The sequence below is a fragment of the Phlebotomus papatasi genome, chromosome 2, assembly GCF_024763615.1.
Source record: "Phlebotomus papatasi isolate M1 chromosome 2, Ppap_2.1, whole genome shotgun sequence".
NCBI classification, from domain to species: domain Eukaryota; kingdom Metazoa; phylum Arthropoda; class Insecta; order Diptera; family Psychodidae; genus Phlebotomus; species Phlebotomus papatasi.
Window position 1 is genome coordinate 14,034,766 of NC_077223.1, and position 23,680 is coordinate 14,058,445.

General features: G+C 34.4%; 1 protein-coding gene across 1 annotated transcript; it reads left to right on the plus strand.

The window, feature by feature from the left end:
- The first annotated feature begins 970 nt into the window (after positions 1 to 970).
- LOC129802664 (uncharacterized) lies at positions 971 to 22,729 on the plus strand. Its single transcript, XM_055848649.1, has 5 exons — positions 971 to 1,767; positions 1,846 to 2,023; positions 5,934 to 6,083; positions 6,331 to 6,550; positions 21,015 to 22,729. The coding sequence occupies exons 1-5, from the start codon at positions 1,550 to 1,552 to the stop codon at positions 21,248 to 21,250; spliced, it is 1,002 nt and encodes a 333-aa protein (XP_055704624.1). The 5' UTR covers positions 971 to 1,549; the 3' UTR covers positions 21,251 to 22,729.
- The last annotated feature ends 951 nt before the right edge of the window (positions 22,730 to 23,680 follow it).

Consider the following 23,680-nt stretch of genomic DNA (forward strand, 5'->3'; position numbering starts at 1 on the left):
AAAAAAATGGATTGTGGAAACAGCTCTTGTGAAGTTCGAGAAGTTTAAAAAAAAAGTCATACAGTGCACGAAATTCAAATAGGTATATCGAAATTGAAATAGATATGTGGGTGGTCGGTGGGTCGGATCAACTTAGTATTATTATGTCAAGAAGAGGTCTACCCAACATCCATTTTTATCGTAGTGACCCGCACTCATTGTCGCCCGTGCGTGCATACTGTCCGTTAATTCAATTTCCTGGTATGAAAAAGTGCGAAATTCAAAAAGGTATTTTTATTTTTTTAATGTTTCTAAAACCATTCTTTAATAAGAAATGGTTTATATTGGCAATAAAATGATCAAATCTGTCTTTTTATTCAAATTGGAACCTTTCAACAGAAGGAAAATTTTATTTGAAAACTAGAATTTGTGATTGATAGAGGCCATAAGCTTTTATGTAATGAAAACAGCTTAATCAAAGTCTCTAGGGGAATTAGTGTAAAAGTGAAAGCTTTTACGAAGAGGATGAGTCGTTTGGGTAACATTATTTATCAATTCTTCAAGAAATAGTACTCCTAAGGGCGAAAATACTGCACTTTCAGAGGTAATACCATGTTATCTGATATGGAATTGGTACAAATTTATTGCGAAGCGGTGACTTTTACTTATAAAACTTCTCAAATACTGGAAGGATATTGTAGTACCAATCACTACATGTCGCATCCGACAAATCCTGATGACTACAAACTGCCTACAGTGAATAAAACCGCTAAAGGAACCACTACTTAAGAAGCACCATTTTTCCGCTCGATTGTTTGGCAAAAAAAATAATTTCCATGGCAAATTTTGACGGATTGTTTATAACAATAAATTGACCTTTTTTCTTATCCGAAAAAATAATATTCCGTCACTTGTCGTCCAAAAAAATCTATTTTTTCTAAATTCCAATCGAGCGATAAATTTTGAACTAAGATTGCGCTATTAATCTTCCACAATACTGTATGCGAGGAAATCCCTCTTTGAGGAGAAATTTGGATACGCATGGGCAGAGAGTTGTTGGAAATACTTCCAGTGCTTTCTCCAAAGAAGTCTCCCTCGATGGGACTGAAAATGATGTTCCATCTGACACGGATGGTCAATTGAGTTGGGGCGACAAAAGTGACTACACAACGAAATTCTTTTCCTTCTTGTTGTTGCTGGTGAAAAGCCCTGCGAGGACCATTTAGTGAAGTGCAGTGCAGTTATCCTAATATTTCTTCCTTTTTCTCACACACTTTCACTTCTTTTCAAACTTTCTTCCAATCCGAATTTTCCTCATCTTACTTGTCATTCTGATGAAATTTCCCCGATGATTTTCTTATCTATCGGTATCTTTTATCAGTAAAGTTTTGTGTGATTCCTTTTGTGAGCTTCCATCACGCATTTTTTGTGTGTGCAAAAAAAAGTTGAATATCCTTAAAGAAGACGAGACGAGGGTTTAGTTTTGGGTTTTGTGTAGAGTTATCACTTGGTGGCTGTGATTTGAGAGCAAGGAGGTGGGCAAACGTATCAAAAAAAAGAGAAAAGTAGAATGGCCTTAAATGCAAGTCCGGCACTTGGGGGTGCTCCAGCGGATCGGAGTGGAATCGAAATGGTGCCTTTGAAGAAACAAAATAGCCAATCTTCCATGTCATCGAAACAGTCGAAGCGTCCGGCACAGAAAAAATTGCAATTTTCCACCCCAGAATGCAGTGTCACGCCGATTTCCGCCATTCCCGGGAATAGGGTCATGCTGCCAGGGCGTAAAAGGTGAGAAGAACATGCAGCGGAAATCCTTTGAAAGTATATTTTCTATGGGATTCTCTTTTTTTTCTGTCATGTGGACAGAGAGGAAGCGATTGTGATGGCTAATCTGCGGAAGAGAGTGGCTGCTTGTGACCTGACCCGAAGACGTCTTCCAGGAGTTAGTGGTGTGGATGATATAAATGCCAATGAGTCCAATGGCGGACAAGGAGGGGTCACAGAACCCCTCCTGGACAATCGTCCACTGCTGCCTCTTCCCAAGGTATATGTGGCTCATTTTAAAGGTTCAAATACATTATCCGTCAAATCCTTATCATCATCACTGGTCACCGTTAAAAAATTATGCGGACTTTAGATTGAAAATTTAATACAATTAGGGTAAAGTGAGGTAATTTTGAACCATTTACAATTTGGGACATTTGAGATTTTCTCACTGTTTCAGATGAGCAAAGAGAAAAAAAGGACCGCTAAATAAAAGAAAAAGACGATCAAGAAGAAATGGAAGAGCTTTTCTTCCTTTTGAATATCTTAAACAATGAAAAAATCTCAAATATTCTATATTGTAAATGGTTCCAAATTACCTAATTTTACCCTACGTTTAAGTTTCTTGGGACAGAGAAGAACGGTTGACCTCCCCCTACACGATATTCAATTAATAAAACAAACATGAAATCAAAGATAAATCGAGAACTCTAAGTTCTATTTCCTTTAACTCTTTCGTCTCTTTTGGGACTGTAGTACCCAAAGAAGCATATGAATGTTCTGTGAAAAATAATGTTTTTTAATTATTCAGAACTGATAAAAATTCTATTCTTGTGGATGATTACAAACTATAAGGATGTCCAAATGTAAGATATTTTTTGTAGGACCTCAATTAATTCCTGATCTTAGATATTTTTGATTAAAAAATTGTGAAATTGGCTTGCAGCATATGCTGCGGTCCGGAAAGAGTTAAGGCATTTTCACCCGTGAAAAGCGCTTTTACTACCTTAAAATCCCTTTTCTTGAATCTTATGAGCTTCCAAAAAACAAAATCATTAAATTTGGGATTAAAAATGGATCTGTGATTTTTTTTTAAGTTTTGCAGTACTATAGTAATGTGAGGGATCGTTTTCCGAAGAGTGCTACTTAAACGCTTGTTTTTAGACTGATGAAATTCTTTTTTACTTCTTTTAAATCCACAGAATTATTCACTGTTTCATTCAGAAACATAATATAAAAATAATTATCAAAAATATTAAAGAAAATTTATAAAATAATGATAATACTGAAATAAGTCAGCATGCACTAACTGGGTCGCCTTTTCGCTAATTCACTTTTAATTAAACCTTTGGTTTTAAAATACTTTTTTTTCACAAGGAAAAAACAATAAATGTTTTCAATCAACCAGCCGTCATTAGCAAAAATATCACTGACTAGAAAATTTTTAGTGAAGAACCCAGCTGGCACAAGATTGAAATGAGTCGATTACACTCACTTATTTAATAGATAAAAATATTATTTTTGCTTTTTCTCAAACTTGAATAGTTATATTACTGTAGTGACTATATTACGGAAATAAAAATAAAAATATTATTTTAAGTGGATTAGGCATAAACGATCCAGATAGCGAAGCGCCCGGATTAGCACACTTGACTGTATATCTAATTTTATAAACTTTAAATGAATTTTTGCGAGGTATATTTGGCAAGGATTTTGAACAAATTTTCTTAAAGAAAGCTACAGTGTCATCTAAAAAACACTTCCAGCTAGGCAATAAATAATCAAAAAGTCTTGCAAAAGTCGATGAATAAAAAAAACTAAATGTCCAAAAAAAAATGTTTCTTCCACAAATTATACCCTTTGAGTTCCTCTAACAAATAGTCCCTGTGCGAGAAAAGTGGGTCACTCCTGGTCCCAGAATTAGATGGCCAAAAAAGACGTTGCAAAATGTGTTTTCTTCGACATAAATGGTTCTGGATGACCATGGTTTATCCATAGCAGATTAAGTATACCAGATTCTAAAAGCTAATGAACCAAGCTTTCCAACAATAGTTCACTCATCCAATTATATTCATCAGGAGCTGAGATATACCACTCCAAACTTTCAACCTCTTCTACTGACAGAATATATGTGCTCATCTAATATGTCTAATATCTTTATCTATCTAATTGTGAACTTCATTTAGCCATAATATAATTTAAAATAAAAAAAAAAAATGTTTCAGAAATACGAAGCGTTCCTCTATTCGACCACTTTGATATCAGAGTGCCTCTACTCGATCGCCCAGGGTTCCTCTACTCGACCACCCATTTTTTTTTTAAAATTAAATAAACCACAGAACTATAATGTAATTAATTTAACTTAGGCTTTCTTTACACTTCACGGATAACACTTAAAATTAAGAATTCGTTAAAATAAAATAGGTAAGCACACTTTTAGGAATTGTTGCAAAATAGAACAATATTTCAGTGAAAAAAAGCTTCACTTTCTATGGATTCGTCGACCGGTCGAATTGTGGAACATCATATTTGAAATACACCTTCAATTTTAAAACTCAAAATTAATATTTAACTTAATCATAGAACTAAAAGTGATACACAGTAACATAGATAAAGTCCTGGACTTGCGATTAGACTAAAAATTTAAATTTTCTAGTAATCTTTAAGGGTAATAATCGAAATAATTCCTTAAGAAAAAAGTCAAGGATATCAAGAAACATGTCATAATTTACTGGAAAATAACGAATTTTTATTTAAGAAATTACTTTCACGCTTCGCATTTTTATTATTTTTTCAGTTTTTAATGGTAAATTTTTACAAATTTTTAACTGATTCGTATTATTTATAAAATAATTGACTCAATGACGTTAAAGCATTCGCTAAATATTATTGCAAAAATAAATAAATTGAATAAATATTTCCATCGGTCGACTTATGGAACCCAGGGTGGTCGAGTCGAGAGGTGGTCGACTCGAGGATACTTTACCTTATCTTGCTGAAAATATTATAAAAAAATATTATAACAATTAAATCAATCAATTATTTTCTAAGCATTAAAAAAACACTGAAAGATTATTTGTTTTATTTTATTTATTTTTTTTTGGTAATGAGCTTTTAGGAAATCTACTTTGTTAGATTTCGAACTTTATCGACAAAAATATCTATAAAACGTTTTTAGTGATTATTTTAAGTTAATTTAATTAAAAAGGACATTATTGGGCACAGGAATCTTCTCCATGTGTTTGTACGAAACTGCTCCTCAAGCACTTTCGGAATATGAATTAAAATTTCAGAGTCGTCTTACACTGAGAAAAATCCGAAGAAGTTAAAATGACATTCCGGAAATGTTAATTTTACCCTGCAGTATTGATCCAAAATCGGTGTAAATATTACCCTTTTTAGGTGTATTAGGGGTTAAAGTTACCCTTTTTCATGTTAATTTTACACTTAAAAAGGTGTAAAATTAACATTAAAAATTGTTGATATGTTTTTACAACTAAAAAGTGTTAAAGTTCTGAGGAAAAAAAGTTAATCGCACCCTCTTTTTTTCTCAGTGTAGGATTGATACCTTCAGTAATATAAAGGTTTCACTCCATTCTTTTCAAAGAGATAAGAAGAATATGCAAAAATTGAAACTGTCCTGTCGTTAACTGCTTTACTCTCCCTTATTTAGACTAAATTTGTCAATTTTCTCGTTTTATCCATTGGATTTCTAAGCCTTTCGAATGAGTCGAAATTTGCCCCAGTCGGTTAAGAAATATGTTTTAAAAATTAATTTTGCTGAACTAAAAAGCAAAAAAAATAATAGTGAAGAATAAACTCTTCCTGACACGACATAAATATTGTGAATAATGTCAGAAGCTTTATGGCTTTTCTTTGAAAGTCCCTCACCAGGAAAAGTATTGTTTACCTCACGAAGGTGATGGAATCATAAGAAAATGCGAATAAATTCAAAAGGAAATATCAAGTGTGTTAATCAGACTCACGCAATTCCCCAATCCATCAGTAGAGTCAACTCTGTAAGACGAATGATTCACCGACAGAAAATTGAGATAATCTCGCGGTCCAATGTAACCTTTTAATTGTGTAATCCTTTTAATGGCCCGCACTCCAAATAAATCCCTGAGAATTGTCCACAAAATACAACAGAGTTTTATATCGATTTTTATTTGTCTGGGATGATCATAAAGGTGTCTTCGAAGCACAGGGACATGAATGGTGGTGAGGAGTCCCCAAAGATGACGGTAATTCAGGACAAAGACTTCATCCTCGATTGTCTGTGCTGGCACAATGAATATCGGGCTCGTCACGCAGCTCCAGCTCTCACAGTTTCCACCGAGGTGAGTTTTGTGGGAGGGAAAAAAGGTTTTTTTTTCCATAAGGGACATTTCTCACGGATGAGAAATTTTGTGGTCAAACTATGGCGCCTTTTTTATGCTCCGGCATTATTCAAGTTCAAGTTTGATGACTATTCCCGTCTGGCATGAATCCCAGAAATTTTTTACCACCCCAAATGTTGAATGCGACAGACCCGACAGACGCATTTTCTATGCCAATAAAACCATTCTCATACACATTTTTATGCAGTTGTGTGAATGGGCACAGAATTGGGCGAATCATCTGGCCAGCACGAATGAATTCTACTATCGTTCAGATAAGAATTTGGGCCAGAATCTCTTCTGCTGCCCAATCAGTGCACTCGTAACTGATCTCACGGGACAGGAGGTAGCCTCTTACTGGTACAGCACTGTCCGGCGCTACAATTATTTCAAGGAACCTCGTCTTCTGCACACCAACGTTAATGCTGGTAAGTGCTACTCTAATTTCGATTAATTTCCCAATTCCCTGAAGAACAGTAAATGAAAAAAGAGGCACAAACAAACACGGGGTAGTACCGAACACTGATTTTTTAATCAGATATTCGACTTCAAGAGACAAGACTTACAGAAATTCTTTAGTAAAAGGATGCATTATCCACAGAAGAAATGGTCGAGACTATCCTCAGGTAGTTTAGAAAAAAATTAGTGTTTGGTGCTACCCCAAGGTGTTTACATTCACACTTCACCTCCCTATAAGGTGAATCACTAAAACCAGCGACGTCACAATGAGATTATCTACGTCATCAAAATGGCTTCTCGGGTTTGGCGGGATCCGAATTTTCGGATGGCGCCAAATAAAAATTCAGAGTAAGGTTGCTATAGCTTATGTGTGGTGTGATTCTCCTTTCATTTTTAATTTGAATGCAAACTGGGTACAAATTTATGGACAAAAAATGAAAGATATTTGCATCACAAATAATCTAGTCTAAAATTAAACACATTTAATGATTTTTTTAAGTTTCGCGAAAAAAAATTTTCTGAAGAAATTCCAAGAAATCCGAAAAATAAAATATGCAACTTGTCAAAGTTTTTAAATGGTAGGTAAACGTTTACAATGTCGCAGAAATGTGATGTTCCTTTGTGTGATAATGTATTTGGCAAAAAAAGACGAATTTATCCTTTGATCGCCTTCAAAAAACAGCTGAAAAGAATGTAAAACTCAAATGGAGGGCTTTTTGCGGTGGAAAGGTTGAATTTCCCCGCATTTGCTCAGACCACTTCGAAGCTGAAGATTTCATGAGAACATCTGTTTTCATGAAAATGTTTCCGGGGGCGCGACAAATGCTCAAAAATGAGGGTAAGTTTGCTAAATTTTATTACTTCTTGCATACTATGAGATATATTTTTTCAGCTGTACCATCAATTCCGCGAACCCAATTTGAAGACCCGAAATCAAGCCCGAAATCAAGAGATTCAGCATCCTTCTCAATTGTGCAGCCTCCAAAGCTCTCGCCAGCACAACTTCACACTGTGGCTGTTCCACACATGTCACCGGCACAACGTCACTCTGTGGCTGCTCCATTGACCTCTCCAAATTCAGGATATATCGCTAAAAAATTCATGGTAATCGACACCAGCATTGGATCAAAATCCTTAAACAAAAAAGAAAAGGAACAGGGAAGATCGTCATGGGTTGAAGCGAGAAGCCGAGGAGGTTTAGTAATTCCAAACATCGACCTCATGGAGCTATGCACTAAGATGGACAGCATTTTCAAAAAAGTTCACAGTTTAGGAGAGTTTTCATTTAAGAAAAACTTTGTCGCAAACACATCTGCAGCTATTAAAAATGCCCTGAAATGCCTTGAAAAAATACCAGTCATTGAAAATTTAGAACAAATTATTGATGAATTTTCAAGGCTTAGAATAAAAATCAGAATGAGAGTGTTAAATAGTCAAATGCAAGATAACGATAGAAAGCAAGCTGAGAAGCGCCGCCGTTATTTTAAGTCGCTTGAGCAAAGCAAGATGCGCAAGTTAACGCATTAGTTATAATTTGTAACGCTACTTATATATATTTATAAAAATAAAATAATTCCTTGTATATAGAAGATATTGAAATGCTATGTCTTTATATTGACCCATTGAGAACCAAATAAAATAAATATTTCAAATCAGGAAAAATAAATTTTCTTGATTTGAATTTTACCGTCTTCTTGCACCCCACTAATTCTCTAATGACCTTTTACCCTTCAAGAGTAGTATCACGAAACATATTTAATGTGATTTCTAACTTATTTTTTAATTTAAAATTGCTTACGCGAGAATTTACTAAGTGTTAGGATTCAAAAACGTAATGTACGTACGTACGTAACGTTCGTTACGTACTTTGACTTAGGGTCTGAAGCATGTAGAAGGCATCGAAGATCGATGCCTGTGTCCTCCTGTGGTGATTGCGTGATGCAGCAATACTAAAATCTTCACACTAAACAAGCAGCAGGAATCCCCTGAAATTGATTTACACTGATTCGTCATACAGGGAAGTCTTTTCTATTGCAGCATTCGAAGCAAATCCTCTAATTACCTGTAAATTTCTTCCGAAGTGTCTCAAAACAATCCTGGGTGCAATAATTTTGTGACAAAACGACACACCCACAGCAAAAATAATCCACCACTTTTACAATACAGAAAGGTATTAGCGTCGCATCGTAGTATAAGTTGCGTAAAAAATGTTCTTTTTCTTGAGAATTGTGTTTTATGAAGGTAATTTATGAAATCAGAAATATTCCGTACTATTATCAAAGACAATTGATCAAATCGGTCGATTACAATAGCTGTGAAAATAAGAGAATCACAGTAATTATTCGGAATTGTCAAATGATATTTTTTCATTCTTCTTCTTATTCTTCGGAATGTGTTTCGGAAGAAATTTGACTCATAACCTAAAAAATGCATTTAGTGATTCACCTTATAGGGAGGTGAAGTGTGAATGTAAACACCTTGGTGCTACCCCGTGTTTGGCGGTGCCCCAGTTTCCCCCATTTCGTCTTCAAAATTTCGTTTTCAATATTTCATCTCAAATATTTTGTTTTCCACATTTATTTTATTAAATTTTTTTTTTCTTGAAGTACGATATCAAACGTTTTTGTAAGTAGAAATAAATATAGAGAACAATGTACAAAAGTAAAAAAAAAGTTTGTCTAATCCACTTTAAATTGAAGAAAAAAGGACAGTGCTTCTTGATTAAATTATGGGTAAGGTAAAGTGCCCTCAAGTCGACCGGTAAAGTTATTTATTCAATTTATTTATATTTGCACTAATATTTGGCGTATGATCTAACATTAATAGGTCAATCATTCCATAAATAAATACAAATCAGTGACAATTTTATAGTAATTCACCATCAAACATTCAAATAGTGACCATCGGTCAAGTCGAAGAACCGGTCGACTCGAGGGCACTTTACCTTATTAATACTTCTTTTTACGGATTAATAATTGATTCAAAGCATTCGAAATCATTAAAAATTTCAAGACCTTTTAAATAAATCCAATTTTGAAGAAGAAATTTTAGCAATATATGTTTTTTAGTGTAGGTTGGGTCTTTAACCTATAAAAATCGTTTTAAGGATTTTAATCGCTAACTCTTTCGCGTTATATATGACCCAGGGAAAAAACAATCTTTTTTGACCATTTACATTAATTGAAATCTATCGGTTTGTGCACGTATGGTTCCAGGATTAGCTAAGCATGTCGAAGTTCAGACCGTTTAGTCCAGTGTATCTTGTGCTCATTGGCCGCATTTGTTGAAGAAGTGCTGAAAAAACTAGCGTGCCGAAAAAACTTTTGAGTTTATTACCTGTTTTCTGTCATTGCAGAATAAATTAGAAAATAATACATATAAGAAATAAAAGCCAATTTAATATCTGTTATCTGTGTAAATAAATATTTAATCCCGTCATATTTTTTACTCAATTACACAGTCTTTGATTGGCGAAACCTTTGGTATTTTTCAATATAACTAGTAGTGCCCATGCTTCGTACGATTCCAAACTTCGTAAGGACTAAATTTTTCTATGTTTCTTAGTAAATGTGACTCATCGCATTCATATTTTAAAAACTAGGAGAAAGTACCCAGTTCTTAAAATATATTGCGGAGTTACATTTATTCATTCATTACGAAGCTTGGGATCGTACAAAGCATAGCCAATTTCCCCTAATTATGTCACCACTTAGAACATTCAGCAAAATGGGACACTTTGTCGCTTATATTTTATTCCTATTTGTATTAAAAAACGCTTGGACAATTTGGATTAATTTATTTATAAGTATTATAATAAATTCAATTGAACTTTTTATTTAACTTTAATTGATTTAAATTTTTTTTGTCAAGTTCACAAAATATAAACATTTTGTCCCTATTTCATGAAATAACAAATGCTTAAAAAATTAAAACTATTTTTTTTTAATTCCTACACATTGTATCGTTTATATTTCATATTAGAAAGAAATTGTTACTGTTCTTGCAATAAAAACAATAGCAAATATATTTCCATAGGAAAATCATTAACGTAAGGTCATGAACTTTTCCATCGCTTTATACTTATCTTCCAAAGTCATTGCCGATGGGTACAATCTTCAAATAAATCTAGATTTGAATAAGGCGAGAGAGGCTAGAAAAAAATTGAATGGCGAATGAAAATAATTTACGAGAATTAGTTTGTTTAATGGGAAGGATTCTTGGCACATGCTATAGAAAAAAATATGAAGTCTGCTAGAGGGTTTATCTCTGAAAATCCTCCACTTCATTCAAGAGATTATGTGGATAGCGCCAAGTTCTTGGAAAGGGAAGCCAAGAAAGGATCCATATGCAAACTATCAACAAATGCCAAATTCAGCATTCCCTCGACAATGACCCCCAAAATCATATTGATAGTCCTCAATGCTATAAACTACAGAATCCCATGGACTTAACGTAGGATTGTCCCAAGAACATAATGTTCTTTCTCTTAATAAATGCAGGACTCTGGCCAAATGTTCGTCTCTTTAGATAAATTAAGTCATTAATAAGCATGTGTAGAACGAAGCAATTTTGAATGTTGTAAAGCAAATTCCACATAAACATTGCATAAAATTATTATGTTTCTATTGTATATAACATTTTATTTTTAGCGCTTTTCTTGGCACAAGGATGCCATTGAAGAGCTCAAGTCACAGGAGCGTGAGTGAAATTAACACCCAAGAGAAAGAAAGGATTTTGCAAAAAGTTCTGGCACTGTATAAATTAGGGACAAAAACTTAAGATTGTTTAAGAAAAAATCAAAATTTAATAATACTCAATTTAGAAGTTTGTGCACCCGGCATACCTTTTAGATCAGTAAAATTTTATGAAATCAAAATTCGCGTAACTTTCTTTCTCAAAATATTTTTCTTGGGCACAAAATTGGATTAAACTAAATTTAATTTGGCGTGGTGTTCAAAAGAAGAAGAAGAAGAGTGTGAATGAGTAGGATAGACATAGACAAAACGTTTGAGAATGAAAGTGATGTGAATTTTGACTTCATGAAATTTTCCTGACATAAAAGCTGTGCCGGAGCCATTAAAATCCGAAACATTATCAAAAGTTTTGGCAAGGGGAAAATAAAAAATGTACATTTTGCCCAAAACTATCTTCAAAGTAAATTATCTAAATTAGATTAGTTTTTTGTCGAAATTCAGGTTCCTCTGGCACACTTCTTGGAACAGGAAAAATTCATGAAATCAAAATTCACGTCTCTGTCTTTCTCTAAAGTTTCATTATGTCTGTCTCATTGGCCTGCATTCAAAAAGAAACTGAACTAAATTGTTGTGACATTCAAAAGAAGAAGAAGAGTTCAAAAAGGGAGATAGATGTATAGGAAACTTCTGAGAAAGAAAAAGATCTGAATTTGGATTTCATATAATTTTTCTGATCTAAAAGGTGCACTAAATGTAATTTTTCCCTGTTCAATGGTTAGTTGTGTAAGTTTTCATTATAAAATCAATATAGGCAAATTTTAATTACATTATTATTGTCAGTATCAAAAAACTAAATTGGGCAATGAAATAATTTCGATGGTTTGGACATCAGTTAATGAAACACAAATATGCTTTTTTATCACGTCTATGAAAAGTATGAATTGAATGGAAAAAAAAATAAATCCATTTAATTAGTTTTTAAAACAGAATTTCACAAAAAAATTTCAGAGTAAATCAATAAAAATTAATATTCAATGGAAATAACTATTGAAGCATTATATTTACACATCATTGAAATTAAGTGATTGATAAGCTTAAATCAGTTCATTCTGTTGAGGAATGGTCCCATGCTTCGTACAATCCTAAGCTTCTTAAAATGTCCGTAAATTGTGCCGAAGTAAATCATCAAAGTAGGTTAAGCGGATGTCGCGATAATTGTGATTTATATATCATGAAAATTGGTTTATCTTTCTCAACTGTGGCGCTTAGACTATGGGCTTAGTAAGGACCTTTCATTTGCGTTCTTACACATCAAATTCGGTTAAATATAACCTTAGAAATGTTTTGAATTCCGCGAACTTTGGCCTCCCTTATCTCCGGTTCTCTTGGAACCCCGCGACTTTTTGTAAACTTCATATCCTAGACTACAATATTCTGAAATTTGATTAAATTGCATGGTGATATAAAAAAATATATATTCTAAATTTTTATGCTATCGCCGCTATCGCAGAGCAACTAGAATGGTAAAGGGCAATGGGCAGAAATGTATGAAAGCTTGTCCAACCCTTCGCCAGAGTTGAGACTAGGCCCATTGGTATTGGTATATGACTTAAAAATTACCAAGACCCGAGTCAGAAAGAAGTGTCAGTCCTAGTGAAATTAATTATATTCTACTACAAATTCACCTCCCTGAAGCTGGCCGAAGACCAGCCGAATGCGGGTTTGTGACTTGGCTAAGAAAAACCGTTGCAAATTCAAATATTTTTTTTGTGTCTTGACTAAAAAACACTGAGAAAAATTAAAATAAATGCAGGAAAATGAAATGAAAATTCAGGAAAAACTTCATTTAAATGAAAATTAAGGTGCGTGTCTTGGCTAAAATAAAATATTTTCTCTCATATTTTCCAATATTTTCTTTCAAAACATAATTCATAAAGATACAAATTTCAAACAAAATATCCTGATCCACTTAATTGATACCACTAGGTAGGAGTTGAAAAAACTCAGTAATAATCACATTTACATGTATTTTCATAAATCCAATGAAGAAAATTAGCAAACATATCAAAGAATCAATTTCCTCAATTTTCTCCTACGGGGTTGCTGGAGATGTGACATCCCAAAATAAATAGCCCACTTCATCCTGAACATGATCCACCATGCGTCATATGCGAAGGAATTCTGACTTCCGGTTTATGAGCCAATGAGTCATATGAGAGATCGACGCCGAGAAATTTTCGGCGGCTGCGGCTAAAATTTTAAAAATGTCTACGGCTCGCTGCGCGCCGGCGCGCAGCGAGCCGTAGACATCGGCTAAAATTTCAACGCAGCCGCCGAATTTTTCTCGGCGTCGATCTCTAGTCATGGGCTCATAAACCGGAAGTCAGAATTCCTTCGCATATGACGCATGGTAGATCATGTTCAGGATGAAGTGGGCTACTTATTTTTTTCTTACATGGGTCAGAGTCATGGGCTCATAAACCGGAAGTCAGAATTCCTTCGCACATGACGCATGGTAGATCATGTTCAGGATGAAGTGGGCTACTTATTTTGGGATGTCACATCTCCAGCAACCCCGTAGGAGAAAATTGGAAGAATTAACTATTTAGTAGAAATGGATTCTCATTGAGTTTTTCTTACATGGGTCAGAGTCATGGGCTTATAAACCGGAAGTCAGAATTCCTTCGCACATGACGCATGGTAGATCATGTTCAGGATGAAGTGGGCTACTTATTTTGGGATGTCACATCTCCAGCAACCCCGTAGGAGAAAATTGGAAGAATTAACTATTTAGTAGAAATGGATTCTCATTGAGTTTTTCTTACATGGGTCAGAGTCATGGGCTCATAAACCGGAAGTCAGAATTCCTTCGCACATGACGCATGGTAGATCATGTTCAGGATGAAGTGGGCTACTTATTTTGGGATGTCACATCTCCAGCAACCCCGTAGGAGAAAATTGGAAGAATTAACTATTTAGTAGAAATGGATTCTCATTGAGTTTTTCTTACATGGGTCAGAGTCATGGGCTCATAAACCGGAAGTCAGAATTCCTTCGCACATGACGCATGGTAGATCATGTTCAGGATGAAGTGGGCTACTTATTTTGGGATGTCACATCTCCAGCAACCCCGTAGGAGAAAATTGGAAGAATTAACTATTTAGTAGAAATGGATTCTCATTGAGTTTTTCTTACATGGGTCAGAGTCATGGGCTCATAAACCGGAAGTCAGAATTCCTTCGCACATGACGCATGGTAGATCATGTTCAGGATGAAGTGGGCTATTTATTTTGGGATGTCACATCTCCAGCAACCCCGTAGGAGAAAATTGGAAGAATTAACTATTTAGTAGAAATGGATTCTCATTGAGTTTTTCTTACATGGGTCAGAGTCATGGGCTCATAAACCGGAAGTCAGAATTCCTTCGCACATGACGCATGGTAGATCATGTTCAGGATGAAGTGGGCTATTTATTTTGGGATGTCACATCTCCAGCAACCCCGTAGGAGAAAATTGGAAGAATTAACTATTTAGTAGAAATGGATTCTCATTGAGTTTTTCTTACATGGGTCAGAGTCATGGGCTTATAAACCGGAAGTCAGAATTCCTTCGCACATGACGCATGGTAGATCATGTTCAGGATGAAGTGGGCTACTTATTTTGGGATGTCACATCTCCAGCAACCCCGTAGGAGAAAATTGGAAGAATTAACTATTTAGTAGAAATGGATTCTCATTGAGTTTTTCTTACATGGGTCAGAGTCATGGGCTCATAAACCGGAAGTCAGAATTCCTTCGCACATGACGCATGGTAGATCATGTTCAGGATGAAGTGGGCTATTTATTTTGGGATGTCACATCTCCAGCAACCCCGTAGGAGAAAATTGGAAGAATTAACTATTTAGTAGAAATGGATTCTCATTGAGTTTTTCTTACATGGGTCAGAGTCATGGGCTCATAAACCGGAAGTCAGAATTCCTTCGCACATGACGCATGGTAGATCATGTTCAGGATGAAGTGGGCTATTTATTTTGGGATGTCACATCTCCAGCAACCCCGTAGGAGAAAATTGGAAGAATTAACTATTTAGTAGAAATTAATTCTCATTGAGTTTTTCTTACATGGGTCAGAGTCATGGGCTTATAAACCGGAAGTCAGAATTCCTTCGCACATGACGCATGGTAGATCATGTTCAGGATGAAGTGGGCTATTTATTTTGGGATGTCACATCTCCAGCAACCCCGTAGGAGAAAATTGGAAGAATTAACTATTTAGTAGAAATTAATTCTCATTGAGTTTTTCTTACATGGGTCAGAGTCATGGGCTTATAAACCGGAAGTCAGAATTCCTTCGCACATGACGCATGGTAGATCATGTTCAGGATGAAGTGGGCTACTTATTTTGGGATGTCACATCTCCAGCAACCCCGTAGGAGAAAATTGGAAGAATTAACTATTTAGTAGAAATGGATTCTCATTGAGTTTTTCTTACATGGGTCAGAGTCATGGGCTCATAAACCGGAAGTCAGAATTCCTTCGCACATGACGCATGGTAGATCATGTTCAGGATGAAGTGGGCTACTTATTTTGGGATGTCACATCTCCAGCAACCCCGTAGGAGAAAATTGGAAGAATTAACTATTTAGTAGAAATGGATTCTCATTGAGTTTTTCTTACATGGGTCAGAGTCATGGGCTCATAAACCGGAAGTCAGAATTCCTTCGCACATGACGCATGGTAGATCATGTTCAGGATGAAGTGGGCTACTTATTTTGGGATGTCACATCTCCAGCAACCCCGTAGGAGAAAATTGGAAGAATTAACTATTTAGTAGAAATGGATTCTCATTGAGTTTTTCTTACATGGGTCAGAGTCATGGGCTCATAAACCGGAAGTCAGAATTCCTTCGCACATGACGCATGGTAGATCATGTTCAGGATGAAGTGGGCTATTTATTTTGGGATGTCACATCTCCAGCAACCCCGTAGGAGAAAATTGGAAGAATTAACTATTTAGTAGAAATGGATTCTCATTGAGTTTTTCTTACATGGGTCAGAGTCATGGGCTTATAAACCGGAAGTCAGAATTCCTTCGCACATGACGCATGGTAGATCATGTTCAGGATGAAGTGGGCTACTTATTTTGGGATGTCACATCTCCAGCAACCCCGTAGGAGAAAATTGGAAGAATTAACTATTTAGTAGAAATGGATTCTCATTGAGTTTTTCTTACATGGGTCAGAGTCATGGGCTCATAAACCGGAAGTCAGAATTCCTTCGCACATGACGCATGGTAGATCATGTTCAGGATGAAGTGGGCTACTTATTTTGGGATGTCACATCTCCAGCAACCCCGTAGGAGAAAATTGGAAGAATTAACTATTTAGTAGAAATGGATTCTCATTGAGTTTTTCTTACATGGGTCAGAGTCATGGGCTCATAAACCGGAAGTCAGAATTCCTTCGCACATGACGCATGGTAGATCATGTTCAGGATGAAGTGGGCTATTTATTTTGGGATGTCACATCTCCAGCAACCCCGTAGGAGAAAATTGGAAGAATTAACTATTTAGTAGAAATTAATTCTCATTGAGTTTTTCTTACATGGGTCAGAGTCATGGGCTTATAAACCGGAAGTCAGAATTCCTTCGCACATGACGCATGGTAGATCATGTTCAGGATGAAGTGGGCTATTTATTTTGGGATGTCACATCTCCAGCAACCCCGTAGGAGAAAATTGGAAGAATTAACTATTTAGTAGAAATTAATTCTCATTGAGTTTTTCTTACATGGGTCAGAGTCATGGGCTCATAAACCGGAAGTCAGAATTCCTCCGCACATGACGCATGGTAGATCATGTTCAGGATGAAGTGGGCTATTTATTTTGGGATGTCACATCTCCAGCAACCCCGTAGGAGAAAATTGGAAGAATTAACTATTTAGTAGAAATGGATTCTCATTGAGTTTTTCTTACATGGGTCAGAGTCATGGGCTTATAAACCGGAAGTCAGAATTCCTTCGCACATGACGCATGGTAGATCATGTTCAGGATGAAGTGGGCTATTTATTTTGGGATGTCACATCTCCAGCAACCCCGTAGGAGAAAATTGGAAGAATTAACTATTTAGTAGAAATTAATTCTCATTGAGTTTTTCTTACATGGGTCAGAGTCATGGGCTTATAAACCGGAAGTCAGAATTCCTTCGCACATGACGCATGGTAGATCATGTTCAGGATGAAGTGGGCTATTTATTTTGGGATGTCACATCTCCAGCAACCCCGTAGGAGAAAATTGGAAGAATTAACTATTTAGTAGAAATTAATTCTCATTGAGTTTTTCTTACATGGGTCAGAGTCATGGGCTCATAAACCGGAAGTCAGAATTCCTCCGCACATGACGCATGGTAGATCATGTTCAGGATGAAGTGGGCTATTTATTTTGGGATGTCACATCTCCAGCAACCCCGTAGGAGAAAATTGGAAGAATTAACTATTTAGTAGAAATGGATTCTCATTGAGTTTTTCTTACATGGGTCAGAGTCATGGGCTTATAAACCGGAAGTCAGAATTCCTTCGCACATGACGCATGGTAGATCATGTTCAGGATGAAGTGGGCTACTTATTTTGGGATGTCACATCTCCAGCAACCCCGTAGGAGAAAATTGGAAGAATTAACTATTTAGTAGAAATGGATTCTCATTGAGTTTTTCTTACATGGGTCAGAGTCATGGGCTCATAAACCGGAAGTCAGAATTCCTTCGCACATGACGCATGGTAGATCATGTTCAGGATGAAGTGGGCTACTTATTTTGGGATGTCACATCTCCAGCAACCCCGTAGGAGAAAATTGGAAGAATTAACTATTTAGTAGAAATTAATTCTCATTGAGTTTTTCTTACATGGGTCAGAGTCATGGGCTTATAAACCGGAAGTCAGAATTCCTTCGCACATGACGCATGGTAGATCATGTTCAGGATGAAGTGGGCTATTTATTTTGGGATGTCACATCTCCAGCAACCCCGTAGGAGAAAATTGAGGAAATTGATTCTTTGATATGTTTGCTAATTTTCTTCATTGGATTTATGAAAATACATGTAAATGTGATTATTACTGAGTTTTTTCAACTCCTACCTAGTGGTATCAATTAAGTGGATCAGGATATTTTGTTTGAAATTTGTATCTTTATGAATTATGTTTTGAAAGAAAATATTGGAAAATATGAGAGAAAATATTTTATTTTAGCCAAGACACGCACCTTAATTTTCATTTAAATGAAGTTTTTCCTGAATTTTCATTTCATTTTCCTGCATTTATTTTAATTTTTCTCAGTGTTTTTTAGTCAAGACACAAAAAAAATATTTGAATTTGCAACGGTTTTTCTTAGCCAAGTCACAAACCCGCATTCGGCTGGCCTTCGGCCAGCTTCAGGGAGGTGTTCTAAAACAGTGTTTTCTAAGATAACTATGATCCAATAAAGTCGAAAAAATCATCCATTCTTCATTATCTCTTTTACTTTAGGCGCTAAGTGAGAAAATATAAAAATGTTTTGAAACTCTTTTTGCTTCTAAAATTCACATTTTTAGTTTTTTTTTAAATTTTTTAAATAAAATATACAAAGTAGAATGACATATCTTTCAGTAAAAAATAAATTTATTTTAGTCAGATAACTTTAAATCCTAAAAATCAAATATTTCATGCATTTCATGTTACTTGATGAGTTAAACTAGTATTTGAACGAAGGAAGTTTCAAAAAATGAAATTTGAATTCTAATATGTTGAAAAAATTGAGAGATTATATTTTTACAGTCTTCTTGATCCATGTAACCCCTTAACTATATTGAAAATGCGTAACTGAGAAAAAGAAATATATTGAGTTTTTTATGTAAGAAATGTAAGAATCTTTACGCTCATTTTTCTCAGGATAATTGAAAAACATTATTTCATTTAATTAATCATCAAATAATTGCAATTGCAACTCATTAATAACTGTTAAAAATGATTTTGAAAAATCATAGTAATTGTGTTCAAGCCGAAAGGAAACAATTTTTACTTAGCTCTGTCAACTGACTGAACCAAACCAATTATAATCTTTCTACGTCCCCAACAATAACAATGCCAAATTGATGGATAAATATTCTATTTTATTTTTTTAAAGATGTTTGAGAAAATATTTAAATTTTTTACAAAATTATCGCTTGACTTTTCATACGATTTTAACCAATTGCATTAAGCACTTCAATCCAATCGATCACTTACCGATTACAGGCCATTTAATAGGAGATTAATTTCTTTTCTACCATATCATACTACAAACATTTTACTTAGAACATTATCTTAGTTTCTGGTTTTTAAGGTAGGGCATTGGAAGTATTAGGGTTGGGCATTGTCCTTCAATGCCCCCCAGCGCTACCGCCCTGAGCCACTGGTATTGTCAGAGTCCTTGGTGTGTCTTCAACATATCTCCCGAAGAAACTTATAGTCCATTACGTCAATTTTCTGAGATATCTTAACGTAAGTGATCCTGAGAAATAAGTATAACTATTTTTATGAAGCTTGCTTTTATTCTCGATAAAGGGTATCGGTATACTGTGTCAAAGAATGATTTCTAAAGGAGATAGGAACATTTTCCTAGAAGAAACAGTATCCCTATCCAGAATTTCCTCAAATATCCTGGAATATCCTTTAATTCCACTAAAAGTATTGCGTCCTTTTGTCTCCTTTACTGAAAAAATCTCATTAAAACAGGAGCTAGAGTTGGTGAAGATCACAGAGTTTAAAAGTACCATTGCCAACGGAATTTAACAAAAGTTTAAAAATATAATGGCTTTGTTATAAAAATATTTTTACCCTGAACTTATTATTTAAAGTTTTGGATTACTGTAACTCTTAGGGCCTTGCGATCTTCAAATGCTTTAACTTTATTTTCAAGGGAAATATTTCTGCATAGGAGACATTTTCCTAGAACCTAGAACCATTTTTATGAACTTGAAGATATTCAAGGATTTATTAGCTAAATCTGAAAAATTGTAGTGAAAATAAAGAGATAAAGATATAGTTTGTTCTAGAAAAACTTTTCTTGAGCCCAGCTTTACAAATTGTTCTCTAAAACGACCAACATAAGATAAACCGTTATTGTATAAAAGGAATTTTGTAAAAAAAAATCGTCAGATTTTTTAAGAATTTGTTTTAAGTTCTGGTGCTTTTCCTACATACTTTCGAGGTTGGACCCGGAACAAAAATTGATACCTTTGCCAATACCTATGCGATGGTATGGGACACATTCGTGGCGAAAGGTTGGTATATTTTGCCCATTGTTCTTTATGCACTGTTATTTTAAATAGAAAATAATTAAAAATTTACAAAAGTAAATTGTTGAATGCGAAATAATAAAATACGAAATGATTATAACTGACAAAAAACTGAAAACGAATTATTGCAGATATCTAATATCGAAGACAAAATATCAAAAACGAAATGTTGAAGATGATAGAAGTCGAACTATCAAGAACGGAATAGTGAACCCAAAATATTGAAGACAAAATGTTCGAAACGAAATATTGAAAAGATAAAACATTAAAATAAAAATGTCGAAAGTAATATATTGAAAACGAACGTAGATGAAGTACCGAAGACAAAATACCGTAGATGAAATATTGATCACGAAATATCAAAGATGAAATTTTGAAAAGAAAATATTCAATACGGAATTTTTAAAGATTAAAAGTGGCTAACGATTTTACCAGGTCATTTCACGCAAATGGTCTGGCGAAGCAGTCGATACTTTGGTGTGGGCAAAGCAACTTCCAAGACAGGTAAGATCTTCGTGGTGGCCTACTACTTTCCGCCTGGAAACCTAGTTGGTGCCTTCCAACAGAACGTTCTTCCGCCGATTATGGATCAGGACAGCGTCCAAGCACAATCCAGCGATGCTGACAACAATCCAATCGTATCGATTCTCAAATCGGGAAACTCCAATTGAGTGCATTGCAAAAAGAGACAGTGGATCACGCGGTGGCCTCGAAGAGTTATATTTTTGATAAAGTTTAGGATCAGGCGACTCTCAAGGCTGTTATAGGAGAAGTGTGGACAAGGGTGAGTGAGTAGATATTGACGAAAAGTGCAAAATTAACATATTTGTTATTAAAAAAAATGACAAAAAATTTTAGTGTGAAAAAAGTGTTAGTAGTGAAAAACTAGTGACAGGGAATTGAAAGTGTAAAATAAATTAGTCTCCATTGATTAAGCTGAAAATTAAAAAGAAGATAGAGAGCGGAAATGGAATTTTATTACCCATCAATCCAATCTGCACAAATTAATTGACTTTGATGTCGTGTAAAATTAGATGAGAAAACGTTTTGTAGGCGGAGGATTTTGTAGGATGATGAGACGAGAAATAAAATGAGACTAAATAAACATTATATACATTCCAAGTGTATTTTGTACACGGAAATTAGAAAAAAAATTACATAAAATTTTTCAATGGATTTCTGAGAAGAAATAATTACAATTTGGTATTTTTTTCTCGATTTGAAAAAAAAAGACTTTAAACTGGTTTCTTTTTTTGTCAAAAATTTTAAAATCAGAGATTAGGAAATAAAACATAGGAAAAAGAGTAAATGAAAACAAAAATCTTGCAAGCTAAACTCAATGGAGGGCTTCAAAATGCTATTTAGAAGTATTATCAAAAAAAAATTATTAAAATATATCAAAAATAACTATATAAATTCCCTTATAAACGTATAAATGCAAATTTTGAGTCTGTTTAGGAGTTAAAATATAAACTGAATAATACGATTTAAATCCGAAAACATGGTATTATACTTTGAAGAAAAAAAAGGTATAAAAAGGAGGATTAATAAATCGTATACTTCCGCCTTGTCGTCCATTTTATGGTAGATGCACAAAATAGCATTTAAAGCATTTAAAGAGTATACTTTAGGGTACTCCTAAGAGAGTATTTTAGTTAGCGTTAAACCAAAAATATAATAATGCGATAGATATTGTTTACGATTAATTAAATTGATTAACGCAGAATCAGTTCTTCCATGTTGAGAATCAAAGAGTCTGCAACAGAATAAAGAAGAGAATAGAAAAAAAATGAAGCTGCTTTCAATGTCTGACATTTCCGCAAAAATACCAAACACTCAAATATTTAAAAAAGAAAGTCCCTGTGATGCTTTCGAAAACCCTTTGCAAAAAAAAAATGCAATGCCCTCAAAACCTGCCTTAAAAATTTTATGTGGCAATCTTAACTTAATTCTAGAATCTCTATAAAAGCTAAAAAAAAAAATAAATAAATCAGGAGAAGAAAAACAACAATATTGTGCAGAGAATGGCTTACAAAGAAAACAAAAAATATATAAAACTAAAAGAACAGAGATATTTACATTATAAAAAAATTATCATAGTGTTACTGTAGCAACAAAAAAGTAAAATCAAATACAATGGTGAAATGTTTGATGGTATCTTTTAATTTTGCTAAAAGGACTCTTGTTGGTTCCGCCAATTGCGTGAAAAGTGGCCATCAATGGTTGTTTTTTCTCCTCATGAATTAACTCTTAAAATTTACAGCACTCTTGGGATTTGGCGTCAAAAGAAAAATATGTGGGAATGTGAATTTATTTCAGTGTTCTTTATAAGTTTTTGGTAAGTTCAGTTTTTCTCTGGAGCTTTACCTTGAATTGGAGAAATAATTATCAAAACTCCCAAAAAAAATAATTTTTTTTTGTGTTTCCTTGTCGAAATTTTCCTTTGTGATATATTCTATGACTAGGAAAGCATATTTTCACCACACAGAAAAAAAAAGATTCTGCAAAATTGTTCGCAAATGTTTGCGAATTCCCTTTCTGGGGACTTACAGAATACTCGTAAATCGTATAGGGTGACGGCATAATTTGTGGCCTATATCTTTAGTTATAGCGTCCTCGCAAAAAACTTTACAAGGTCACAAAATGATTTAGAAAAATCTCAAAATTAAAAATATTTCATGTTTTTATGATAACACATTACATTTTTATGGTTTTCGGAATCATTTTCTGACAAAAATTGCGATGAGACCATAAGTAAAGACAGACCACAAGTAATGCTGCCACCCTAATCCACAAAAAAAGTTCGAAAAAGTTTGTACTTTTCCACATAAATTGTTCGTAATATGAGCACGTGAAGAGTATTTATTCTTTTTATACAAAAATATGTTCGTAATTGTTTGTAAACACACAAAAAATGTTCGTAAAATTTCGTCATTTGTTCGTAAGGTTTAGTCAGACCAACAGAAGCGTATGAACAAATATTTATAAAACAAAACAAAAAATGCTCGTCAAGTTATCGTTTTACAAACAATGTTTGTGGAAAGTACAAACTTTTATAAACTTTTTTTGTGCGATGCACGATTTACGACTTAATTCCCCAA